This window comes from Hyperolius riggenbachi, chromosome 3, assembly GCF_040937935.1.
Source record: "Hyperolius riggenbachi isolate aHypRig1 chromosome 3, aHypRig1.pri, whole genome shotgun sequence".
Lineage (NCBI taxonomy): Eukaryota > Metazoa > Chordata > Amphibia > Anura > Hyperoliidae > Hyperolius > Hyperolius riggenbachi.
Window position 1 is genome coordinate 287717091 of NC_090648.1, and position 27822 is coordinate 287744912.

At 43.5% G+C, this 27822-nt stretch overlaps 1 protein-coding gene across 2 annotated transcripts in view; it reads right to left on the bottom strand.

Moving 5' to 3' along the window:
• The window catches only part of LOC137563690 (hepatocyte growth factor receptor-like), a 221673-nt gene that overhangs the window by 101435 nt on the left and 92416 nt on the right, over nucleotides 1–27822 (bottom strand). For both annotated transcript variants that reach the window (XM_068276451.1, XM_068276452.1), the window contains exon 3: nucleotides 13205–13396. In XM_068276451.1, coding sequence (XP_068132552.1) covers nucleotides 13205–13396 — 192 coding nt within the window. The remainder of the gene's footprint in view (nucleotides 1–13204; nucleotides 13397–27822) is intronic.

Below are 27822 nucleotides of genomic sequence, written 5' to 3' on the forward strand. Positions count from 1 at the left end.
TGGAAAATAAAAAGGTACTTCAGAAAATGTCTTAGGGAGAGTACTATATGCATTTATGTTTATCTCATCATGTCACGTCACATCACGCCACTTCAGGTATGCTTTAAAATGAAATAATTGCCTAAAATCAATGCTATGGTACACAGTGCATAGAGCAAGAAGGGTAGAACATAGTTTATCCTTTCTTCCACAACCACTGTTTAGGGGCAGTCTTGATCTCTTCAATATATTTTTGTAATGTAAGCTTTGCATCCAGGGCCATAATGCTGCTTTGAATTGAACATATTATTTCAGTGGCCTATATCTGTATCAGATTATACCTGGTTCTGCAGTCAAAACTAATAAACAAAACTGATAAACATAAATAAAACCAAATAGAGGAATTATAATAACATTACAATAATGGTTCTCGGATCCAGATTCCTGGTGGTCAGGAACTTGTTCCAGAGCTCGCCCATAGCTCACCATGCAAGAAAAAGATGTCATTTGGTCTGTGTTGTTGTCAATGCTTCATGCTCTGCTTCTCACACATAATGAACATGACTGCAGCTTTAAAATAATTGACTCAATCTACAGTTTAATAAGTTCACCATGAAATAATACAGGCATTCCTGAAATATCTAATTACCATAACGACATTCTGTAAAAGGGCAGTGCCATTATTAAGTGGCAGAGGCTATGATTTTACACTGAAGCTATCCTTAGTGAAATACCTGATTCACTGAGCAGCCAACAGCTGTACTCCTAGCTGTGTTTCCCAGAGCCAGACTGGAAACAAACAATGAGAGTCTATGAAACAGCTGCAAGGTTTCATGTACAATTAAAAAAAAGCCAGTGTGGACAGCTTTTCACCAAGTCTCACAATAGGAAGGAAGTAAAATTGCAGCTATTTCCCTCGTTTTACTTGGCAAGTGCCTCACAAGTAATATTACCCATGTGTTTTGTCATATTCACACTGCCTAATCATATAAAGAGGCAAGCAGGTAGCAGGCAAGCCCTGACTAACACTCCATCAGTCACAGCATCTAGCTAAATACACTGCCAATGCTATGCAAGGCCTTTTGAAAAAAGGAATTCCACTTTCACTGTACAATTGCAGTTTGTACAGGTCAAGGTTAAATTTTGCAATTTAATGTTATTAAAATTAAAATGTTTTCATTTCAGTTTGAGGTCAGCTAAGACAGTAAGCTCAAGTTGTACTTATTTGCAACCATGATAACAGTACTCTCTCTGTGTACTTTATTTTGAGTACTATTGCCATGAGAAACTGCCACCTTGCTGCAAGAATAATCAGCTGCACAAAGCAAAGGCATGAAGAATAGAAGAAATTGAGCGCTAGACAATAACAATGTTTTATCTGCCAGAGGTTCCTCCAATCCACAATGGATACAGATGAATACATTTGTAATCCTCAGCACTGTATGTTAAAACACATATTAGCTAATATGTATGAGCCCATGCCTGCTCGCTCTCCTAATCCCCTGATGACGGCATACGGCCAAAACCTGGTCGGGAAGAAGAGACGGGCTACATATATTCTCTGACACTACTGAAAGGTTTACTGATAAGGTGCACTGGATTGACAGTCTGTGCATATACCTTATACCAGATTTCATGCAAGGAGGGTCTGGTGTGCTTGGACCCTCAAATGTAAGTTGTTCTATCTTATGTGCAATGTGCTTTAAATAAAATGTGTGTAACCCCCTGTTGCAAGGAATACTAAGCCTGTGTTGTGGTTTTTTACCCTGGGTGGTGGCCACATCTTATATATTGAGCACTGGGTGACTGCAGGCAGCAACTGGAGGGGTGTTTTAACATACAGAGCTGAGGATTACAAATGTATACAAAGCAAATGCATGTTACTCATTTTTCACACCTGAACTAACCCAGTGACTGGAATCAAAGGTTGATACTTATGGGCATGATTTAATTATAACAATTACTAGAGTTAAAGAGTGAGAGAGAGACTGAAGCCTCCGAAAATGACCCTTTTTTTAGCCAGTCCTGTTAAGCATTAATGGGTTAGCTGAAACTCCGCTATCCCGCGGCAAAACAAAGCTTTCACCCCAAAATGCCCGGGGCAAATTGCGAGGTTCCTTCCCATTGGAGGCAGAGCTTTGAGCTGCAGCTCTGCCTCCTTTCGCGTCTATCTCCCGCGGATCTCCGCCTCCTCCGAGTCTTCTTTCACTGAGAAGGGTGGGGAGGAGGCGGAGATCCGCGGGACATTGGAAGTATTGTCTCGCACTCACTTATGGATCAAACCCATAGTCTTTAAGGGGAGAGCGACAGCTGAAAAGAGGGATGACGCCCTCTATGCAGTATTCAACAAGGGAGAAAGCTGGCACATCCAAAATCAATCTTTATTAGTTCCATGTAAAAATATGGCCATATTTTTACATGGAACTAATAAAGATTGATTTTGGATGTGCCAGCATTCTCCCTTGTTGGAGATCCGCGGGAGACTGACACGAATGGAGGCAGAGCTGCAGCTCAAAGCTCTGCCTCCCCGGGCAGCAAAATCCACGAACAGGAAAGTTGTGGATTTTTGCCCCGGTATTTGGGGGTGAATAAAGCCTCGTTTTGCCTCAGGATAGCAGCGTTTCAGCTAACCCATTAATGCTTAACAGGACAGGCTAAAAAAGGGTCATTTTCGGAGGCTTCAGAGTCTCTTTAAGGCCTAATGATATTTCAATACATGAGGGAGATGTTGATAAATGTATAAGATTTGGGCAGAGGAGGAACACAAGTTTTTTTTTGCACCAAATGTATTTCTTTTTCTAACTCTTTAAATGTATTTAACACCCCCTGCTCCACAACACAAGCTTCTGTTAACCCCTTGTTCCCCATGCAGGTTAAATCGTCAGAACAACTGATCAGCAAGGGTCCTTGTCCCCTGAACAGTATCATACCACATGGTCCATGACATTCAGGGCTGTTTTTGTGAAAATCCTGCTCAACAGAGCTGTACATGAAAGAGAGGGGCTACTGTACATGGATGTTACACATAGAGGGAGAGGCACACACAGAATGGGAGGGGAGCTGTGGCACATGGACAGCAATGTGAATGCTAGCCTAGGGGTGGAAAATGTATAAATCCAGCCTTGATGCCAAAGGTTGGCCTTCAAGGTGGAGGGTGTGGAGGCCTCCCCCAGGCTACCTCCTGGGGAAGGTAGCTTATACTGGAATAGGGAATCCCTTTTAATAAGAAGTCTTCAAAATATTCCCCATATAGCCGGCTTGACCAAGTGTCATCTAGCATATGTGCCCTGATTAATATAGTATAAGCAAAGGAGAGCATCTGTTAGCAGCACTTAATTCAGATACTAGAAAAGGTCTCATTGGGAGCTTTCAGCTTGATATTGAACAGAATGTTGTCTTAACAATACAGTTACACACACACACACACACACACACACACACACACACACATACACACACACACACACACACACACACACACACACAGAGACACACACACACACACACAGACACATACACAGACACACATAACACACACAGAGACACACACACACACACACACACGCATACACACGTGTACACACACACACACACACACACACACACAGACACGCAAAGAGACACACACACGCACAGAGACACACACACGCACAGAGACACACACACGCACAGAGACACACACACACGGAGACACACACACACACACACACACACACGCATACACACGTGCACACACACACACACACACACACACACAGAGACACGCAAAGAGACACACACACGCACAGAGACACACACACGCACAGAGACACACACACACGCACAGAGACACACACACACGGAGACACACACACACACACACACACACACACACACACACACACACACACACACACACACAGACACGCAAAGAGACACACACACGCACAGAGACACACACACGCACAGAGACACACACACGCACAGAGACACACACACACGGAGACACACACACACACACACACACACACACACACACACACACACACACACACACACACACACACACACACACACACACACACACACACACACACACACACACACACACACACACACACACTGAAAGCAAAGATACCAAGAAATGTTTTCTTTTTGCTAGATGGAAAATGCTTAGATATGCTGCTTGTCTAAATATTTTCTCTTGAATTTGATTTGTGTGTCTTATATATTCTGAAATTGTCTTCAGATAGCAATACAGCTCTATATTCCATTTATAGCAATTTGTTAAAAAGTCAAGTCATATATGATATCAGTATAACAACTGAACTAATGCATTAGAAATTGCATAGCATGATATAATAACTACACTTTAAATGTAATGACTTTGTTCTTGCTTTATAGTAAGATCTATACCAGTGAGTTGAAATGTAGCATGATTTCTTTAGAACAGAGTAGCTGAGTGTTCTGAGTGTTCAGGTACTATAAGCACCACAATATTTCTCCATAGCATTAGAAACTGTCATTCACATAATGTACAAGTAATTATGTGATAGTGACGTAAGACTTGCTTTTAGATCTGCTACTTTTTTGTTGAATTGTAGTTTATACCATTCCAGCAGGTGAGCTTGATAAGGAAGAGAACATGCTTGTTACAGAATTTTAGTGCAAGGTTGTAAGGAAACGCGGAAATGCCGCCGTCTCTCAAGGTGAGGCGGCTGTTTCCGCGTCCAGCATGGCGTCACAACGCGGAAAAAACGCTGCATGCCGCATAGGCAGTGCGGCGGAATCCGCATTGGGAACGGCGGAATCCGCATCAGAGGCGGCCCCCGCACTAGATACATTGCATGACAGTACTGGTGTGGCTGGGACTGATAGTCCACCAAGATTCAGACTTACACGCGCGCGAGCAGAAAGGCAGAGTTTAAATAGCAGTTAGAAGGGTGTCGGCTGACCAGCTGGGTCAGCTGACAAATTCCACTGCTCTCATTGGACCAGCAATTAGGGAGGTCCTGGAAAGGTCCTAGAGTATATATACTGCTGGTTGTTCACTTGCTCTTTGTCTGGCGTGCGATCACATACGTGGGAGCACCCAGATCCGTAGTCAGATCCTGAAGTGTGCCGGGACCAGCTGGAGCTGTAATCCTACACTTAGCTAGATATTTGATAGCTAAAGTACTAGTTTGATTGTGATTATATGTTATGACTTTTGCCTGCCTCGACTATCCTCCTGAGCTCTGACCTTGTACCTCGATATTTCTGATACTCTGTTGCCGAACCTCGGCTCGTTCCAAGACTCTGTTTCTGCCTCCTGATTTTGTACCCCGATATATCTGATACCCCGTTGCCGAACCCTGCCTGTACTTTGACTCCGCCTTTGCCTACTGTATTTGTACTTTATCTGTCCGTGTGTGTACGACCTGGCTTGTCTGACCTCGAGAACCGACCTCACGATTGGAGGCGGTTCCCAGTCCTGTTAGTGACACTTCTTCCTGAGTGTCACTCTCGGACTTTCCTTCCTACTGTCAGTCTGACTCCTCCCGTCTTGGAGAGCTCAGGTCTGCGGAAGGAATACGTGCAGTTCTCCTTGCTGCACTGAGGCCTAGGCCTCCTAGTGTTACTGTTACACCAAAACACTACACTCTACTCAGGCGAACAGAGGTTAGTTTGTATATCGGATTATCGGTGAGACTGCAGATCACTTATAATCTGGTATATATCTGTATTTCCGGCGATACTGCAGATCACCGGTAATCAGATACTCTCTGCGCCCACCGATCGTTACAGAACGCCAGACCCAAAAAATGCAAATGGACGCACATACTGACCGTCTGGGCGCACTTGCCACTTCGGTGGAAAACATCAACCAAGTGCTGGGTAGCCACAAGACTATGATTGATGTCCTGTCAGGCTCTGTGCAAACCCTCCAGACGTCAGTTGATTCAGTGCGATCCTCTCCTAGTACTGACATACGTATGCCTGTACCTGATAAATTTTCCGGCCACAAGTCTGACTTCCGGAATTTCAGGAGTAGAGTGTTATCGTATTTCGAGTTGAGACTCCGATCCTCGGGGACTGAGACCCAACGGGTCACCTTTATTAAAACTTTGCTGTCTGGTGACTCCCAGTCATGGGCATACAACCTGCCTTCTACCGATACTGCTCTGACCTCGGTAGAGGAATTTTTTAAGGCCATGGCCGTAATCTACGACGACCCTGACCTTGCTGCATCCTCTGAGCGGAAGCTCAAACTTTTACGGCAAGGCAGGGGTCCAGTCGAGGATTATGCGGCCGAATTTCGTAGGTGGTCAGTTACGGCCAGGTTTGGCACTTATGCCCTGTTAGATTACTTCCTGTCTGGGTTGTCAGATGAGGTCTCCGACCTAATGTTAAGCCAACCCGAACCCAAAACAGTCGACGAGGCCATCTCATCGGCCATTCGAATCGACCGTAGGCTACGCCATCAGAGACAGACTAGGGGCAGTCATCGGCTTAGGCCGACCTCTTACACAGTGCCTCCCGCTGCACCCCTAGTAACTCCGTCTCCTTCTGTCTCATCATCTCCGGTCTTGCCTCCACCTGAGCCGATGCAGATCGGTCGGTCTAAATTGACCCAAGTGGAGAGAAGACGGAGATTGTCGGAACAACTATGTTTATACTGTGGTGAAGGGGGGCATAGGGTACGAGACTGTCTCATTAAGCCTAATAAGGATAAGCCGGGAAACGCTACCGCCTAGGAGTGATAAGGGGTGACACCCTAGGCGCCCAGCTCGCACCCCTGAAAGAAAGACGATTGCTCCTCCCCTGTACGATTACATGGGGGGACAAATCTGAAGCCACAGAGGCCTTTATTGATTCAGGCTCCGCGGCTAACTTCATGAGTTCCGAATTTGCAGAGAAGTTGGACATTCCTCTCACCCCAGTAAAACCACCTATCCAGGTTACTGCCGTGGACGACTCCCCGTTACAAAGGGACCGTCCGCTGTCCCAGACACCAGAGGTGGAAGTCATTACTGGGGTACTGCATAGGGAGAGTTTACGTTTTTTTGTGTTACATATGACCACCTCCACCATTGTCCTAGGTATGCCTTGGCTGCAGCTTCATTCGCCACAGATCAATTGGGCGACAGGACAATTAACCAGTTGGTCAGACTTCTGTTCCCAACAGTGCCTAGGAAAAGTGGTATTAGGTCAGACCAAGGTACATGTGGAGGGTGTTCCCGAGCAATACTCCGAGTTCTCGGATGTATTCTGTCCCAGGGCTGCTGATAGGTTACCTCCTCATCGCCCTTTCGATTGCCCCATCGATCTCCGTGCCGGTTGTATGCCCCCTAGGGGTCACCTGTATAATTTGTCTGGACCAGAGAAGGTGGCTATGCAGGAGTACATCCGTGACAATCTGGCCAAGGGGTTCATTCGCCCCTCCCGCTCGCCTGCAGGGGCCGGTTTCTTTTTTGTTAAGAAAAAAGACGGAGGTCTTCGACCTTGCATCGATTATCGGGGCCTAAATAAAATCACGGTGAAGAATCGTTATCCGTTGCCATTAATAGACGATTTATTCACGCAGGTCACAGACGCTAAGATCTTTTCAAAATTGGATCTGAGGGGTGCATACAACCTGATCCGCATTAGAGAGGGCGATGAATGGAAGACGGCCTTCAACACACCCGATGGGCATTACGAGTACTTAGTGATGCCCTTCGGGTTGTGCAATGCGCCAGCCGTCTTCCAGGAATTGATTAACGAGGTATTCAGGGAGGTGTTGGGTAGGTTTGTGCTTGTATACCTTGACGATATACTAATTTACTCCAACAACCTCTCCGAGCACAGGGTCCATGTCAGATTTGTGCTAAACAAGTTGAGATAAAATCTGCTGTACGCCAAGTTGGAAAAATGTATTTTTGAAGTTACATCTGTCGCCTTTCTGGGGTACATAATCTCCACCTCGGGCCTGTCTATGGACCCTGCCAAGGTATCCGCTGTTCTGGAGTGGCCTCAGCCGGTGGGGTTAAAGTCGTTGCAACGTTTTCTGGGTTTTGCAAACTATTATAGGAGGTTCATAAAGGGGTACTCCACCGTTATTGCACCTCTCACCAGTCTCACTAGGAAAGGGGCGGATACTACTCACTGGTCGCCTGAGGCCCTACAGGCATTTTCGACCTTGAAGGAGCTGTTCTGCACAGCACCCATACTAAGACACGTAGACACTTCCTTCCCTTTTATTGTTGAGGTAGACGCCTCAGAAGTCGGGGTGGGGGCTGTGCTGTCTCAACGTTCAGGCTTACAGGGTAGATTGCACCCATGTGCCTATTTTTCTCGGAGATTCTCTCCAGCAGAGAGAAACTACGATATAGGCAACAGGGAACTCTTAGCCATTAAACTAGCCTTTGAAGAATGGCGTCATTGGTTAGAAGGAGCGGAGCATACTATCACGGTTTTTACCGACCACAAGAATCTGGAATACATCGAGGGGGCTAAGAGGTTAAGCCCTCGTCAGGCTCGATGGTCCCTGTTTTTTTCAAGGTTCACATTCGTGATTACGTACACCCCGGGCAGTAAGAATACTAAGGCAGATGCGCTATCCAGGTGCTTTGAGCCAGAAACAGCACAGGCCTCCGTCCCTGAGACGATTGTTCCGCGAAAATTGGTGCTGGCTGCAATTGATACTTGGGAAGACTGGAAGGAGACGTTGAGCCCCTTCCAGCAGGACATCCCGGAAGGGAAGCCTGAAGGGGTCATGTTTATTCCCTTGCCCTTTCGTCTTCAGATCCTTGAAATGTTCCACGCACATAAAAATGCTGGACATCCTGGAGTTGCCAGAACACAGGATCTTGTAGCCAGGTGTGCCTGGTGGCCTTCCCTGTCTGTTGATTGCAGGGAATTTGTTAGGGAATGCGCAGTATGTGCTAAGAGTAAACCCTCCCGGCTGGCACCTGTCGGTACCTTACAGCCTTTGCCCGCCCCGAGTGAGCCATGGACCCACTTGTCCATGGATTTCGTGGGTGAGCTCCCCAGGTCTGAAGGCATGTCGGTCATTTGGGTGGTAGTCGACCGCTTCAGCAAGATGGCCCATTTCGTGCCCTTGAAAGGACTCCCCTCGGCTCAGGAATTGGCCGACCTGTTCATCATCCACATTTTCCGGCTGCATGGCATTCCGGAAAACATAGTGTCGGATAGGGGAGTCCAATTCATTTCTAGATTCTGGAGGGCATTTTGCCACCAAATGGGCATGAAGCTGTCTTTCTCGTCCGGCTACCACCCACAGACTAATGGCCAGACTGAAAGGATAAATCAGTCTCTAGAACAATTTTTGAGATGTTATGTTGCGGAGGCACAAGACGACTGGGTCAGATTTTTGCCCTTCGCAGAATTTGCTCAAAATAACTTGAGAAATTCCTCCTCCGGATTTTCGCCTTTTCAGGTGGTAACGGGGAGATCGCCCAAGTTTTCCCCCTTGCCAGTTGCCTCCTCTCCGTTTCCAACCCTGGAAGCCTGGCACAGGGCATTTAAAGTCATCTGGGGGAAGGTGAAGAGTAATCTGGAAAGGGCATTCCAGAGTCAAAAGGGTCAGGCTGACAAAAGACGCTCATTGGAGTGGAAGTTCCAGCCAGGAGACTTGGTCTGGGTGTCCACACGTCACTTAACCCTGAGACAGCCCTCAGATAAACTGGGCCCCAGGTTTGTGGGTCCATTTTCAGTGGCCAAGAAGATCAACAACGTTATGTATTCCGTTGATCTTCCCGCCAGCATGCGTGGGGTAAAGTCCTTCCACGTATCCCTGCTTAAACCAGCAGTCCATGTGGGTCCCACTCCTCCTCCTCCTGTGGTGGTGGACGACCAACCTGAGTACGAGGTAGAAAAGATATTGGATTCACGCATGGTACAGAATTCGGTACAGTACCTCGTACATTGGAAAGGGTACGGCATTGAGGAGAGACAGTGGGTACCGGGTTCACGCATGCATGCAGACGAGTTAAGGAGGGAGTTTCATGCCTTACATCCCGAGAAACCTGGTAGGAGTTGTCCGGAGTCCACTCCTCGGGGGGGGGGGGGGGGTACTGTAAGGAAACGCGGAAATGCCGCCGTCTCTCAAGGTGAGGCGGCTGTTTCCGCGTCCAGCATGGCGTCACAACGCGGAAAAAACGCTGCATGCCGCATAGGCAGTGCGGCGGAATCCGCATTGGGAACGGCGGAATCCGCATCAGAGGCGGCCCCCGCACTAGATACATTGCATGACAGTACTGGTGTGGCTGGGACTGATAGTCCACCAAGATTCAGACTTACACGCGCGCGAGCAGAAAGGCAGAGTTTAAATAGCAGTTAGAAGGGTGTCGGCTGACCAGCTGGGTCAGCTGACAAATTCCACTGCTCTCATTGGACCAGCAATTAGGGAGGTCCTGGAAAGGTCCTAGAGTATATATACTGCTGGTTGTTCACTTGCTCTTTGTCTGGCGTGCGATCACATACGTGGGAGCACCCAGATCCGTAGTCAGATCCTGAAGTGTGCCGGGACCAGCTGGAGCTGTAATCCTACACTTAGCTAGATATTTGATAGCTAAAGTACTAGTTTGATTGTGATTATATGTTATGACTTTTGCCTGCCTCGACTATCCTCCTGAGCTCTGACCTTGTACCTCGATATTTCTGATACTCTGTTGCCGAACCTCGGCTCGTTCCAAGACTCTGTTTCTGCCTCCTGATTTTGTACCCCGATATATCTGATACCCCGTTGCCGAACCCTGCCTGTACTTTGACTCCGCCTTTGCCTACTGTATTTGTACTTTATCTGTCCGTGTGTGTACGACCTGGCTTGTCTGACCTCGAGAACCGACCTCACGATTGGAGGCGGTTCCCAGTCCTGTTAGTGACACTTCTTCCTGAGTGTCACTCTCGGACTTTCCTTCCTACTGTCAGTCTGACTCCTCCCGTCTTGGAGAGCTCAGGTCTGCGGAAGGAATACGTGCAGTTCTCCTTGCTGCACTGAGGCCTAGGCCTCCTAGTGTTACTGTTACACCAAAACACTACACTCTACTCAGGCGAACAGAGGTTAGTTTGTATATCGGATTATCGGTGAGACTGCAGATCACTTATAATCTGGTATATATCTGTATTTCCGGCGATACTGCAGATCACCGGTAATCAGATACTCTCTGCGCCCACCGATCGTTACAAAGGTAGTGAGAGATACTGTTCACTGTAAGGGCCCATTTCCAATAGGGCTGAATGTGACTGAAATCACACACACAAATATGGATCTGGAATCTCAGCCTATTGAAATCCATAGGCTGCTTCTGAATTTGTGTGCATGAAAAAATGCTGAAGCGCTTCTTCACAATACAGGACAATGCGTGCAAATCCCCATAGCACGGCTACAGGGATTCAGATGCGTAATCAGTGTGCGCAAGTGCTGGTGTCTATCTTTGAGATGATGGCCGACGCTAGTGGAAGCTTGCCCTTTGTGTACAAAACATATTTACACTCTTGTACCAGATGTATGAAGGAAATAGACTGTTAATATTTTGCAGGTTAGTTACAACTTTGAACTGCAGATAGTGAAGGGTCCAGCAAACAGTTGCAGCAGTTGATGAGCAAGGACAACGAAGTCAAAAAGATGAGTTTGGTATGAACTGGAGATATCCTAGTCTGTTAGTTGCTGGGCCACATGGGAGGACAATATATAAAAATCAAGGCAGAAAATAATTAGGCAAGCACTACCATTTCATCAGTATGTTATCCTATTTAGGATTGAAAATATCCTTGAATACTGATAACTGTGGACATATTAAAATAATGACTATATCACTTCATCATCACACAGTCCACCTGCAAGTCAATGCAGCTTTTGAATTGTTGCAACTTCTTCAACGGTTGAAGAAACATTTTATCTACACCCGAATCCAGGTGCTCCCTTATCTTCATCTTTAGACATGAACATGACTGCCTTTCTAAATGGAACAATAATGTGATATTTAGCGGTGAGTATCTACCCACAATGGTCCTAAAAAGGACAACTGGTGAACTGATGATAGGTTCATTCATGCACAAGGCTTCTTTATGCACATGGGGAGCAGATCACCTAGAAGAGCTAATGCAATACAGATTGCTAACCAACTTAATGCTGAACATGAAAAAAAGAGAACACATTATAGCCTGCTGAATAGAGGGCTGCAGTGAGCATACCGACCCCTGTTTCCTGACAAAGTGCCTACAAGGGGCTCATGAGTATCAGACATGGACCTGAAAAATGGAAGAAGGTGGCCTAGTCTGGTAAATCACATCTTCTTGGTGTAGAAGCTCCCAAAATCTCAATCGTGGGATATGCTGTAGAGACAATAATTTCCATGGAGGTACCTCCTCACAGCTTACAGTTATTAAAGGATCTGCTACTATGTCTTGGTACCATACACCACAGGACCTTCAGACATTTTGTGTGATCCACGCTTCAACAAATCAGATTTTTTTCTACATAAGGAGGTGGTTTTAGTGTGTTGTGTATATGTTACATATTACATAACAAATAACAACCAACTGATGCAGCAATAATGACGCTGCACTCTTGCTTAGAAGCCAGGCTAATATTGTAGCTGTTCAGTGGGGTTTAGGGTCAGGGCTGCTATAAGAATCCCTCTTAATTTCTGAGGCCCCAGAATCATGCAAAACCATGTTTAAAGCCAGATGTCGACATGCTGTTGCATGCAGAAACATAACAACGCTATCCTGACCCCCTGTAGATTTGTGCCCCCCACATGATCCCGCTTGTGGCAGAATAAGTACAGTAGAGCTGTGTAGGCATATTTATCTGGCCAGGCTGCATCACAAGTCCTCTTCCTCCTGTCAGCCTCTTCCTCTATGCTGCCTTTCTCCAGCTCCTGATCACATCATCGTGTAATCGGGAGCTAGAGGAGGGCAGCATAGAGCATGCAACTTCCAGGAGAAAGAAGAGACCTGACACCTTGTTGCCAGGCAAATATTACAGTGCTCCCTACACTATCTCTGCAAACTTGAAAGGGTATATCTGCAGTCATGGGGGCTATTGTTACGCTCCTGGTTGCATACTGTTGATGATGCTTCAGCTAATTAGTTCTGAATATAACATTTCACTGTTTAAATTAGATAAGTAAAAGTCTTTTTCATGTTAGATTCATTTTATGTCTGTGTAATTAAGAGGATTATCAGTGATAACCCACAACCCTGTACTATCTTTATACTGATTTACAGAAACACATGTACAGTACATCCAGCGTACCTGCATAAAACGTCCTCCAGATGTTCCAAGGTTGGCTATAGTGAGGCTCCCTTGAGTGAATACCGAGATGGATGTCAGCAGCACATTGTTGAACTTGCCCATAAACAAGTCAAGGCGCTGTAGTGGGGTTGTAACTTCTACACGATGTTCGTCAACTGGAGATGAGCACTGCGATGCAATTCTTAAATGTGTCTGCAAGGGGAATGCTTACAGTCACCAATCAAAACACAACATGGCATAAATCCTAGAAATGCATTCAGGCAAAGGCAAACCAATGTCATCAGGATTAGGAAATGTCAAACACGTATTAGGACAGGTAAGCACGAAACCATAGAATTATTTTTCTTTACATTACTTACATAGGATTATGTGATAAACTGATGTGTTGTAATACTTAGCATCTAGCCTGTGGTAAAACTATGAATGTAATCTGTTGTTAAATATCACAGCAGACAGACAAATCAACAAACTTTTTTTTTTTTTTTTTACTCAGCAGAATGTTATTTAGATGTGTAGCTTTATATGACTTTTTATGAGGTACTAACTTCTGCACTGGCATGTTATGTATTTTATGGAATAAATGAACTACAGTGTATAGCTAAGTCAAAGCTAAATATCATAAATCCTTTTACAGGTATCATTTTTGCTGATGCTTAAATGATTGTGAAACAAACTTTGAACCATTTTTTACAAAGCTTTAACACATATAATATGTTTCCAGTTTGCTTATCACATCAGCTCTGAATATATTTGTTGTGATGATGGTTCTATGATTGACTTAAAGTGAACCTGAGGTGAAAGGGATACGGAGTCTGCCATATTTATTTACTTTTAACCAATACCAGTTGCCTGTCCTGCTGATCTTCTGGCATCAGTAGTGTCTGAGCCACAACCTTGAAATAAGCATGCATCTAATCCAGTCAGATTTGGGTCAGAGCACCTGATCTACATGCTTGTTTAGGGTCTATGGCTAAAAGTATTAGAGGCAGAGGATCAGCAGGACTGCCAGGCAATCTGCATTGTTTAATTGCTTTGGGACTAAAACTATGACATACTTGTCACTGCTTAAGCCTGATGCGGCGTAGTTTTACTTACACCAGCTCGTGTGTATAGGACATGATAGTGTGTCCCCACGGGCACAAAACTGTCTAAAGACAGCTAAGCCCCATACCATGGTCAGGAGTGAATTTTGTTGGCTCCTGACCTTGTGATCACTGTGAGCCAATCACAGTAATCAGTAATGAAGAAAAGCCTCTGGTTCCCAATCAGTTCAAAATAAATAAATATGGAAGCCTCCATATCACTCTCACCTCGGGTTTCCCTTTAAAAGAAACCTGGAAAATGGATAAAGAAGAATTTATACTTACCTGGGGCTTCCTCCAGCCTCATGAACTCCATGTCCTTGTGGGCTGCTCAGTTCCTCTGCAATCCTTTCCATTAGTAAGGCTTCAGTCGTGTCCATCGGGCTGCACTGCGCATGTTCAGTCCAGCCACACGCAGGCTCCCATTGCGGTCCTGTTGCTGGAAGGTTTCTGCTACTGCGCAGTACTACCTGCAAAGGCACAAAATGCTCCTACCGAGGGGAGCGCGATGAAGAGGACGGCGAAGAGGCCCACAGAGTTCATGGGGCTGGAAGAAGCCCCAGGTAAATATCAATTCTTCTGTTTACATTGTCTTAGGAACACTTTAAAGTGACACTGAAGTGAAAAAAAAAAGTATGATAAAATGATTTGTATGTGTAGTATGGATAATTAATAGCACAGTAGTAGCAAATAAAATAGTCTCATACGTTTATTTTCAGTTATATCGTTTTTTTTTTATAACATTGCGTCATTCTCTAATATTTGCACACTATACTCAGCATTCTAATTGATTTCACTGAGCAGGCTATTGAACATTTGAACTTTCATCTGCAGAAAAAACAAAATACAGTAATAGACACTTGAGATAATAAGCTTCAGAAGACAGAGCTCTCTGCGACTTTGAAAGTTGCAGTGCTCAGAGAAGCTCTTTTGCATAGATAACAACTGGAGTTTCTTAACTCTTACTGTACTGGAAACAATATTAGACTCATATCTCTGCTGCTAATGTTGTATATCTTAGCTATACAGCACATACAAATCATTATATCATAAGTTTATTTTCACTTTAGGTTCCCTTTAGTACTCCCTAAGTATTTACCTCTTTATTGCTAATCATACCTGAACTGACATGTGGAGTGATGAGATAAACATTGTTACCTATACGGCCTGATCCAATTTTCTTTTTCTCCTAAGTTTTCTCCTAGGAGACAATTTTCATCTTTTGTTTAAAATAACTTAAAGTACCAAAAGTAGATGAAAAATACTGTCAAAATTATTCTGAGTATTTTCTTGCATCCTAGTGGCTTAAAAAGCTTTTTATTGATAAGATGTGGAATATCCCCTGGGAGAAAACGTAGAAGAAAACGTGAATAGGCTTGGGCTCAGGGTAATAAACCTTCATACACACGCCAAAGTGCATGACACGACCGCTGACACGACAAGTGGTTAAAACTACTTGTCTTTTCTGCACACCAACCAACTAAATGACCAACTCATTTACATACTGTGTACACAAGCAAAACGACAGTATGCACGACATGGCCACGTTTTGAACAACAATGTAGATCAAATGACATTGTACACACGTGGCCAACTGCACAAAATCAGCCCAAATGTCACGCGAGTGCCTGATATAATTCGCTCATCTTGTTGTCCAATACACATATGATTGTCGTCCAACACACCAAAAACAGAGAACAAACTGGTGTTTTAGTTGAGCGTGTATATGGTCTTTTGATATCTGTCTGTGTCCACTTTTTATTTTTCTGCATTTAAAGGGTTAAGGAACGTACACAAGCCAGATTACTGCAAACGACGGGTCATCTGACCCGCCCGCGGGGCGGCCGTTCGGCTGACAGTTTGCTAGTGTGTACAGTCTGTGGGCAGGCTGATAAGGCTGGTTTTGACAGATCCGCTCAGCACAGACTGTACACACAGACATACTGTCAGCAGAACGGCCACCCCGCGGGCAGGTCTAACGACTCGTTGTTTGCAGTAATCCGGCGTGTGTACGCGCCTTTAAAAGAGCAGTGTTGTATGTATGCAAATGAAGCAGTCACTCTCTGGAGGAATAAACAGAAGCAAATTAGATTTATTAGTGTGAGCAAACACTGCTGATTACAAAAGAGAGCTGGAAAGTTGAATGTTAATTATTTTTTTTCTGATGCACCAGATTGTAGGTCACACTGACATGACTGCTGTATGGACTTTACAGTTAGAATATAACCCCTTAAATTGACCTTAGGAAAGAGAGACTGCAGGGGGGGTACTTTTTTCCATTGCTGCTACACATACAGGTAATTATATCACAAGTTTCTTTTTAAATCAGGTTTGCTTTAAGCAAATTATGTATGGAATTAACAAGTCCATAAATACGTGACCCAAATAATATGTTAAAAATGTTGCACTCTGTGTTATAAATATTAAAGCAGGTATATTTCTGAAGGTTGGTAATGATGAATTCCAGTTGAATTCTAATCAAGCTATGTGAAGTTATTTCCAGTTCTAAAAATAAGTAAATGCTTGTACTATTTCTACTGCAGTACATTCAGTTCTATTTTCAGGTGTTTAATATAATTTATACACATAGTTCATATAACTCACTAACGTTCTTATTTGATTCTTCATAGGCATGTTACTGATATAGTCTAGACACCTCATTTAAATTCTAGGACAGCATATTGTACTTTAGATTGTCTTTTCGTGAGATTGCTAACCGTCCAGAAAATTCAATAGCAATCTATCAATTGGTAATGTGATTAATATTGATGATTTCCCTTCATTTGAGAAAGATGATACATTCCATACTTAGACAAACTCATGAGGAATCTGATCAATAACAAAATTGTGAAACATTTGGACTTTTCTTACCTTGTCCTATTTTCTATTTATGTGATATTATGCTATGTGGGGTTTATTTTATTTAGTGTTTTTAAAGGGCTTTCAAATAAAAAGTGGAAACATACTTTAATTGTTGAGTATTAACAAGATGGGTAAATCACTCATTCCTGTTGACCATTCATGTGTTGAGCAGCTTCTGGACCATCAGGTCATTAAGAGCTGCCCTGGAAGAAAGGTGATACAGTTCTTGACGTGGCATACATGGAAAAAAGGCGCCTGGAAAAAAGGGCGCAGAATTTGCCGGTAGTAGAATATCACTACAAATAGCGATATTCTACTGCTGAATTCTGATAGTAAAATATCAGTAATGATTACTAAAATGTTTGATATAGCCAGAGCCGAGACGAGGTCCTAGAGCACCCAAGGCTGCGACACCAAAGTGCGCCCCTCCATCCCTCCCACCCCAGCCATCACACACTAATTGCTATTAGATTAAGAGGTGCTCCAGGGCTACCAATCCCTTAGTCTGTAGTTATCTGGCTTGCAGTCACTGCCATGTATCTCCATTTCCTATTTCTCTCTGCTTCAAACACAATAGGGGAATGAAAGCTGAGTGAGTTGTGCGCCCCCTCCTACACTGCGCCCTGAGGCTGGAGCCTTTCTCGCCTCTGCCTCGGCACGGCCCTGGCTATAGCTAAACCTAACCCTACTCTCACACAGAACCCTCCCTTGATGGTGTATAAACCTAAGACCTCCCCTGGTGGCGCCTAAACCTAAGACCCCCCCTGGTGGTGCCTAAACCTAAGAAACCCCCGTGCCTAAACCTAGGAACCTCCCCTGGTGCCTAAACCTAAGAACTCCCCTTATGGTGCCTAACCTTAAGCCCCCTCCCCCCCGATGCCTAACCTTACCCCTAGTCTAGGGAGGTGTGCCCAAATTTCTGTCTTTTGCTCCAAATTGTTGCTTTTACAATAGGTGCCTATGGCGGCACCATTTTTTTCTATAGGGGCTCCTGCACACTTTTTTCCTGCTTCGCTTGCTGTGGGTTTTACAAACAGAAGCCATAATGCCTTTCTCTATAGCATAACCATATGCCTGACAATGTTTTTAAATATCTGTTACAGACATCTGAAAATATTTTTATTAGTATTTAAGTTTAAAATCATTTCCATGTAGTTCAAATTGTCATCTTCTTGCAGGTTTATTTTTAGGATAAAATAATAATTCAGTTCGCTATTTTTACCAGTTCATGGTTCACGAAAAGTAACAGTTTAGGAGTAGACCTGCCAAACACAGACAGTGAGCTTCATTTGTAACTGTTCACCAGTTGAGAGACTTTTCCATTTCTTAATAGAATGGATCATTGACTAATCCATCCCATTACTCAGGAAATGATCCTATACTGTACGTATAGGCACTAAGACTATTCTGCAGAACAAACAGTTAAATTATTAGATTTTATGTGGCCTTCCTGTGGTTATTTGGGATGATGATTTTGCCAAAGTTCTGGACTTGTATTCAAAATGTATAATTCTATATAAAATAATCAAAAAGACAATTAGGATTAAGCCTATCTTTTATATTGTATGCCACAGTTGTAGATACTAATTAAATTACCGCATGGAACTTAAAAATTATTGACTTTGAAAATTGAATACAGGAAAATTGAATACAGCAATTAGTTGGCCCTATAACTAGATAGCTAATTATAAAATTAATTTAAAGTGGTGTGTTGTGTGAAAAAATGTTCGCCCACTAAGTCATCTTCCCTGTTACTGCATATTTTATTTATTTATTTATTTTGAAAACAGAACAACGATCTTTAAGATGAGGCAATGCGAGTGCTAACCAACATCTTTATACTCTCTAGGTGCTATATTAAATTACCGGCACACACTAGATACTTTTAATCACTCTCATTTACATTTTATTGGTATTCAAATTAAAATACAGCATTACTGAAAGGTAACCTGAATAAAATATAAAACTTTCTTGGTACCTTTGTGCAGCTTTGCTCATCAATGTTGAAATTAGGATAATACCAATTATTAGCCGACTTAAAAAAGTTATATAATATGTTTTTAATAAAGAAAAAACAAACAAACATCAGTTGTTCACATAATTGTCGGGGTATTTATTCCTTCTTGACAGAACTGCTTAAATGCAGGAAGATTGGTAAGAGTTGGTGTATGAACAAGAAAATTCCTTAGAGCTGTCAAGCCACTTCCCACACTCTGTGCAACCTGCAGACATCAAGTTCTCAGAATAGGGACAAGTGACCATCACCACAAATCAGATGTACTGGAGTCAGGCTTAGTTTCAAACACATTGTGGGTCCACACATATTAGACCCTTTTGCATAAAATCACATCAACAATATTGCACTAATTTCCAATTAAAGTGCTCAATGCTTAAAAATCAATAATTGTAGTTCAGAGAGTGCCTATTCTCCTTCCCTAGGTTGGTGTATGAACCCTTTGTTTCAGGTCATGCCATGGCATTTTTATTGAGTTTAAGTCAGGACCCTGACTAGGCTGTACAAATGTAGCTTTTCCTCAGCCATTTAGTTCTCAACTTGCTCTTGTGTTTTCATTTACTTCCTTGGCCACTACATTAATCCTACTGACAGAATACAAAATATTTTCTTTAACCTTTTGCCGACCACTCCACGCCAATTGGCGTGAACACGGAGGCAGCCCCAGGACCGCACCACGCCGATTGGCGTGAACGATCTTCTATGGGGCTAGAAGGAGATCATGCGCGCCGATGCACACGCATCTCCGCATGGACTCTGAGACTGTTAGACGGCAAAAGCACCATCTAATTAGGCTGTACAGCGCTGCAATCTAAGGCAGCGCTGTACTGGGGACAGCCGTGTGACACGGCTGTCCCCCTGGGGGACACAGAAGTGATCGGCGGTGATAGGCTGAAGCCTATCACAGCCAATCGCTGTGATAGGCAGGCAGAGGGAGGGAGGGAAGGAGGTACCTGGGGGAAAAAAAGAGTAAATTTATTTAAAGATAAATACGAAAAATATTTATAAAAAAAAAAATAAACAGCTGGAGAGCGATCAGACCCCACCAACAGAAAGCTCTGTTGGTGGGAAGAAAAGGGGGGAGGGGGGAAATCACTTGTGTGCTGAGTTGTGCGGCCCTGCAGCGAGCCCTTAAAGCTGCAGTGGCTCAATTGAAGAAAAATGGCCTTGTCTTTAGGGGGGTTTAACACCACGGTCCTCAAGTGGTTAAAGGACTGTCATCATGAATGCAAGATTAATTTTGTAAAGACATAATAAAAAAAGGGCCTTTCAGTATATTCAAGAGCTTTTTTATGCTGTAAAGAATAGCCTTTGCCGAAATTCCAGCTTTTCACACATGTAATCAATTGTACTGCTGCGCATGTGTGAAAAGCGGCAATTCTGAGCTAAGAGTAAATTGGGCAGCAGCAACGGTGATGTTTTTTCTCTCCACAGTTTACAAGGTCCTTGCCATCTCTGCAGCTCAAGCGGCAAGAATCTTTGCCAAAGTACCAGCCAGTTTAGAGAGCTTGAGTTGTGAAGGGACATTGGACTGCACCACTAGTACTTCCTATAAAAAGCCAGCACTGAGCCCCCCCCCCCCCCCGCCATGGAGTGGATTAGACCACTGCCAGGCAGGAAGCTCCAAGCTTCGTCCCTTTCAATGGTCAATAGGCAGTGGCCACTCTTTAAAATGCAATTTTAAATACAGATAATTATTATTTGACACACGTACATCATGTGTACAAGTGTGAGTGTAGTTTTGAAAATTGTAATTTTTAATGTGTATAAGAAGGGAATCATTTAAATTAGAATCAACATTTTTTTTATCTAAAGGCAGGATGGTAAAGATGCATGTGTATTTTCAATAAAAATGTATGAATCAAGAACATCCATTTCTGCAGTGTATACATATCTGAGGAGTACTATGATTAAGATATATTGTATGTCAAGATGGTAAATGTAAGCCATCTGGAAGACCCGTCAGTCCCTTAGTACTACTTTATATCTTACACGGCAATCCTGCACACTTATAAGCTACCTTAGTAAAGGAGGTGCTTTCATATACTTTGCATTACATCATGTCTCAGTAACAAGTTTTAGGTAATTGATAGGCAGATTTTCTGCAGGACGTGTAATGAATGAAAGGATAATTTTGGGCAAGTTAAAATAATAGCTGCAGAATCAGTGACTAATCTAATCAAATTCTCCAGCATTTATCTTACTGAAAGCAGAATAGATCACATTCCAATTTTAATGCTCTGACAGGGCTGTCTATCTCGTTGCTTATTTAGTTATTTTAAGGCATTTGGTTTCCTTTTTGCATTAACTCCGTTTCTCCCTGGTGGCTGAACCACACTACTTTGCATTCACAGAGGATCATTTACTAAAGGAATTATTGTCACTTCAGGTTATATGAAATTGTGTGTGCTCCAAACATCCTCTTATAAGCAGAAGACTCTCCTTTTTAAAAATCCCCCCCTCCAGTTCATGATGCTGTTCAGATATTAGTGACGGGGAAATTACCCAAAAAAAATCAAACCAAACACCACCAATATCCATGGGGTGATTTGGAAAACCATCTCATATTGTCTTGGTCCTCGACAGCAACCAATCAGTAGGATGAAAAGGAACAAGAACATGAAAGCTCCTTTGGTGTGAAACCTAACTCTTCTCATGGACTCCACATCATGTTTGTGGTGGCAGGTTGGACACCTGTGCTTACCTGCCATATGGTCCCGCCCAATGCCTTTAAATACCAGTCCAACACTTTCTGTGAGGTGTTCTAGCTAGTTACATCAGTGCTGTGTTAATGAGAAAGATTTTTGTGTGTGATTATTTTTTGAGGGAGTGATGAGTAATTTGTATGGCTGTGTGAAGCTTATTGGGCACTTGCATGATATCAGAACTTAGCAAAGCCAGGGTTTCTGTTTCAGATCTGGAACTAGTGTAGCAAAGCTACGTTATAAACTACCCTTACTGCTCATTGTTTTGTCCTGTGATACTTAGTATATTTTATGACTGCAGTATAGTAGACCAAGCATTGATGGGCACTTATCAACTCTGATGCCTGTCTACACAGTATATCCTTAAAACAATCCTGAATGGAAAATAAACTGAAGCGATAAACAATTGTATCTATAGTCCTAATCCTAAATAGGATTTTCCTGGAATTCCACATATTTTTGTGTTTAAATGCTTAAAACATAAGAAAAATGTTTTTATTGTCTCGGGAGGAGAGATTTTGTAATGCTTTACAGACCCCCATAATTGAACTATTGATTTTTTTAAAATCTATTTTAAATCTATTCCCTTCACCCCATCTTCCTCTGAAATGCAAGAATTATGACTGTAATTAATTGTAAGAGTTACACAAAAGTCCTACTGAAGTACAACTAAAGAGAAACTGACATACAGAGCCCAGGAATTGTAACCCTTACAACAAGAAAAAAGGGACACATCCTAGTTCTTAGCAGGCTTGGGACTGTACATACACATGGTTGTCTCATCAGGTCAGTTCTAATACCCTTTAAACTACTTTTACTGCTCACCATCATTGCTTTGCGCTGTGTACCTTATTCTACTAAAAATGGAAGCATATCTGATCAGAAATTGGGCACCAGCGCTACATGGTCAGCATAGTATACCTCTGAAACTGCTCATTGGGGTGTAATCTGTGGATTACCATACAACCTTTATACTAAATTAGAACAGTCAGGCAGCTGGACTGAAATTTTCCCATAGTTAAGCCTCACACTGAGGCGGTTGGTTGGGGACATCTGGCATGTGCATTTTGTATGCAAATATATGCAGCTTAAAAAAAATGCACCAATTAAATTAAATTTGGGCAATACTTGTAAATCATGGGTTTCCCAGCAATATTTCGATGGGGCCTACAATTCCTACAATCCAGTAATTCCTCCCCCCCCCCCCCCCCGCTGTGGTGACCCCACAAGGTCCATCAAAAAATGCAGCCACCTTAACCACCCTCCCATCTTAACTTCCCTTTTACACCATAAAAACTGTGGGCACCATTCCACATTGTCATAACAAATGTGGCCATCTTCACTGTCCTCCTTCATATTAAGGATAGCCACCATCCCCCACCACACACAACAAGTACAGCCACCATAACCCATTCTTTGCGCCCTAAAGCAAGAACAGCCCCAAAACCCTCATCCTCCATAACAAGTACAATCACCATAACCCCCTCCTTCCACCCCATAGCAAAGAGGCCTCCATTCCTGCCCTCCATAACAAGTGCCACTGTAATTTTCCTACCACCATAATAAGTGCGGCCAGAATATGTCCCCCAAAATAAATATTACCAGCATGTCTCTCCCTTAAGAAGTGTGGCCAGCATATCTCCTCCAATAACAAGTCTGACCAGCATGCCATTATCCTTAAAGGACCATTATCCGAAAATGATAGAACATTTAAAATATATGTAAACACATAAAAATAAGTAGTACGTTTCTTCCAAAAGTAAAATGAGCCATAAATTACTTTTCTCCTATGTTGCGGTCACTTACAGCAAGTAGTAGAAATATGACAGAACCGACAGGTTTTGGACTAGACCACCTTCTTATAGGGGATTCTCAGGATTTTCTTTATTTTTAAAAGCAATTAGTGAATGGCAGTTGCTCTGTCCAATTGCCAAAAAAGTGCACAGCGAGCAAAGATGCGTTGTATAAATCTTTTTCAGGGAGTGTCTCTATAAAGTATAAAGGCCATGCTGAGAATGCCCTATGGAGAGATGGACTAGCCAAAAACCTGTCGGTAATATCAGATTTCTACTACTTACTGTAAGTTAAAGCAACATAGGAGAAAAGTAATTTATGGCTCATTTTACTCTGGAAGAAACATTTCTTGTTTGTTTGTGGTTACATGTATTTTACATTTTAAGATTTTTGTCCTTTAACAACTGTGGCCAGCATATATCCCCCCTTGCATTGATGGCGAATGGCAACTACTTAGGGGAGCATTGTGGATAAGCTGTAAACCGGAAGGAGATAAAGAGAAGCAGGTCTTCCTGACTCCCAGGAACCCGTGCAGCTGTGGAGACTGCTACCATGGTAGTTATTCCACTGATTAAATAACTAGGTGTCCGTCGGATGCTCTTTGCAATAATTTATTTACAATTTTGATTTAAGTATCATTATGATATATAAAGATCATTGCATACTTCCTTTTTCTATCCTCCAAAATAAAACCCTGCTTCCAGACCAAAAGATCAGATGCTTTTTAATTTGTCTTAACCTGTGTAGTTTTAGATTACTGCTACTGGATCATTTGATTGGTATAAGGGCTTTTTATTATGCAGCTGTGTTATTACTTTTAATTTAGTCAAAATAACCAGACCAAATGATGTGTGGGACTGAGCTGATAAGGTCCCCATGGAGTCATTTGTCTTAGTTTAGCTTATTTTATCTTATTGGACAAGCCTGGAGCATGATGAATCGATATTAGCTATTGTGGTTTTCTCTGATGGAACATCACAATTGTATCCTTCCATTAGACTGTAAAATGTTATGAGCTCTGTCCATAGATCATGTATTTATTGAAATATTAACAGTGTGGTTCCATCATTCCTGACTTCTGCAATTTTTCAATAATATAGAATATCTTTTTTTTTTAATTTGTTGGCTGCTAAACAATAACTATAGGCATTTCTGTAACACTCAGTGGGCCCTATGCAATTACCAAACTCGCCAGCGCTAAGTGCTGGCGAGTTCTTAAAATAGGCGTCAGCAAGGTTGCCTAATGCAATTGCATTTAACACCCCCCAGGGCGGAAAAGAACTCGCTTGGGCGATATAATCGCCCAGCAAGTTCCTTTCCCCCTATGCAATTGCATTTTGCACCCCCCGGGAAGCGATGCTTCCCGCCAAACATAGGTGCTAACTTTTCACCTGCTCTGAGCAGGCGAAAAGACCTATCGCCGGTGTCTGCAGGCTGTTTTTGGCATCTGGGAGCCTCCTTTACTAAGGAAACCCCAGATGCCAGGGATTTAAATAGGTAAAGGAGTCAGTTTTGACTCCTTACCTATTTAAAATGTAACAAAAAACATACCTCCATTGTTCCGGCTCGCCGCATGTCCCACGCCGCTCCTCTGCTCATCTCTGTCTCTGTGAGTATTGGAGCCCGGCAAAGCATCTTTGAGTCTCCCGCCGGGGCTCCCCATTCATCCACTAGGTGGCCCAATGAGAATCATCCTGATTCTCATTGGTCCAATTAGAATCAGGATGATTCTCATTGGGCCACCTAGTGGATGAATGGGGAGCCCCGGCGGGAGACTCAAAGATGCTTTGCCGGGCTCCAATACTCACAGAGACAGAGATGAGCGGAGGAGCGGCGTGGAACATGCGGCGAGCCAGAACGATGGAGGTATGTTCTTTCTGAATTTCCCAGCAGCGACGAGCGGCAGGAGGCGACGGGTAACAGCCTTGCGACGATGCGCGCATCTCCAGGGGAGCGAGGCTGCAGTGGTGTGGTGCTGAAGGACAGCTCCCCAGCACTAATGCCTCGCTCCACATCGCTGGCTACACAGGAGCATCGCTCAGCGAATACCTAGTATTCGCCTGAGTTATGCTCCTTTACGCAAGGACATCGCTCAGGTGAAACTGGCAATTGAATTTGCCGGTAAATCCTGAGCGATGTGAGGAGATAAGAAGCTCGCATGTTTTCAGCTTCTTATCTCCTCAAATTGCATGTGGCCCAGTGTGTTTTACTTAGTACAACTAAGTGATCTGATAATCTAGTACATGAAAAATGTATAATATTCCAATGCTAACTTGTCTCCAAGTTCTTCTTTAACCTCTGCCCTCAATTTCACAGGCGTCTATGCTCTCCAGAGAGACTAGTGTTATTTCTGCTCTTTACTATATGCTTCTTATCACCTAATACACTGCTTCTGAGACTTTAACTCTTATCTGATGGAAATGATCACTGACCACCTCTTGGGGAGTATCGTGTAGGAATGTATGTGTGTGTGTGTGTGTGTGTGTGTGTGTGTGTGTGTGTGTGTGTGTGTGTGTGTGTGTGTGTGTGTGTGTGTGTGTGTGTGTGTGTGTAGCAGGGTAGCAGTATATGAGGCTTTGGAGAGAAATATTTATTGTTCCTTAAGAAAAATAAGTTTGTAAACCCGTTCTGGATGTTTATTTACTTTTAACACTTTAAGGGAATGGTAAAGGGCTACTAATATCACCTTGAGCACGCAGATATATTGGGTCCCATGGATAAGGGGGCTTTCAGATTCCACCATAAGTCACCCCCTGGGGTCTACCACCACATTTGAGGTGGCACTTTCCCCCAGCTCCTCAGACATGAGGTGAGAATGAGCCCCTTTGTCCAAAATTTTGGACAGGGGTGCTTTGTGAAGAGGCAGAAGGCTTCATTGCCCCCATTTGCAGAGTACTCTCAAACTTTTGTAATCCTTGAAATTGCTGATCTTCACTAGACTGTTCTGTGCCTTAATTCAAATATACAGCAGCCTCTTGTTTGCATGTGAATCTGAATACACTGTTAGGCCTGGTCCACACTAGGTCCGGAAACGTATCCGTGGCTGCGTCTTTCAAACCTGATGTAATACGGAGTCCCGGATACTAATGTTCAAAATAGCAGCCAGCCTCACCCAAGTAAAAAACGGATCCGTCTGCGTTTGTGGGGACCCGTTTTCAAAACCTGAACGGAAGGTCCGGGTCTGCTGCATCACGCAACGGATCAGGACCATGGATACACGCAGGGGTAGTGAAAAGCAATGAGAAAACGCATCTCCAGCTCCACAGGCAAAAAACTGATGTGAAAATGGATAGCCTGAGCTTTATGATTGGCCCAAGTAAATCCTCCCACTCCTTCCTAATGATAGAGACGTTTTCTGTCAGGGAAAAACTGAACGGAAACGGATGCAAAACTGATGCAAAACTGATGCAAAACTGATGCACTTTCATTAGTTTGCAGTACGGTGGTACTTCTCCTAATCTTCCCCTGATCCGGACTGCAGTGTCCGTCCTGCAACTGTGTCTAGTGTGGACCTAGCCTCAGGATCACAGCATTATCACGTATTACGCTGGAAAGGTTCTCACTTTTACAAAGTTTTTGAGACAGCATAGGCTTTCATTTTCAGTTTTTCAAACAAAACCTGATGAATTATGTAATATTTTAACCTGTACATTTTGAGTTTGGGGGACTAATCAGTATATCCCACCCTGCTGTCTGATCCCCTCTCCTCCCTCAGTAGAGTTTGGCAGCAGGAAGGATACTAAGTATCTCTCACCTCTTCTGGTTCTTGTTATGATCACGTCTGCAGCATGTACTGCTGGCTGCAGTTTTACTGAAGACAAGCAGTTTTTGATGTCATTACATGCATTTGCTTGCATAGTTTGGGTTGCACTCAAACTAGTTGCTGATTCCATCTGCAGTGGCTCTGCAGTTCTGGCCAGCTCAGGATTGAATAACTACCATTCACCTGTGTGGGAATCTGCATGTCTGCTCCCATTGGATGACCTCAGTATAAAGATCTGCTTCCTGCAGGGTTCCTCGGGCTATCATAGTTTCAGATCAGTCTGTTACTCTGTCTCGGCCCCCCCGTTCCTAGTCCGTGTGGACTGTACTGACTCCTGCACAAGGGTCAGTGAGTCCTTCTAAGCTCTGTTCTGTTTATCAGTAATTGTTACTTTGCTA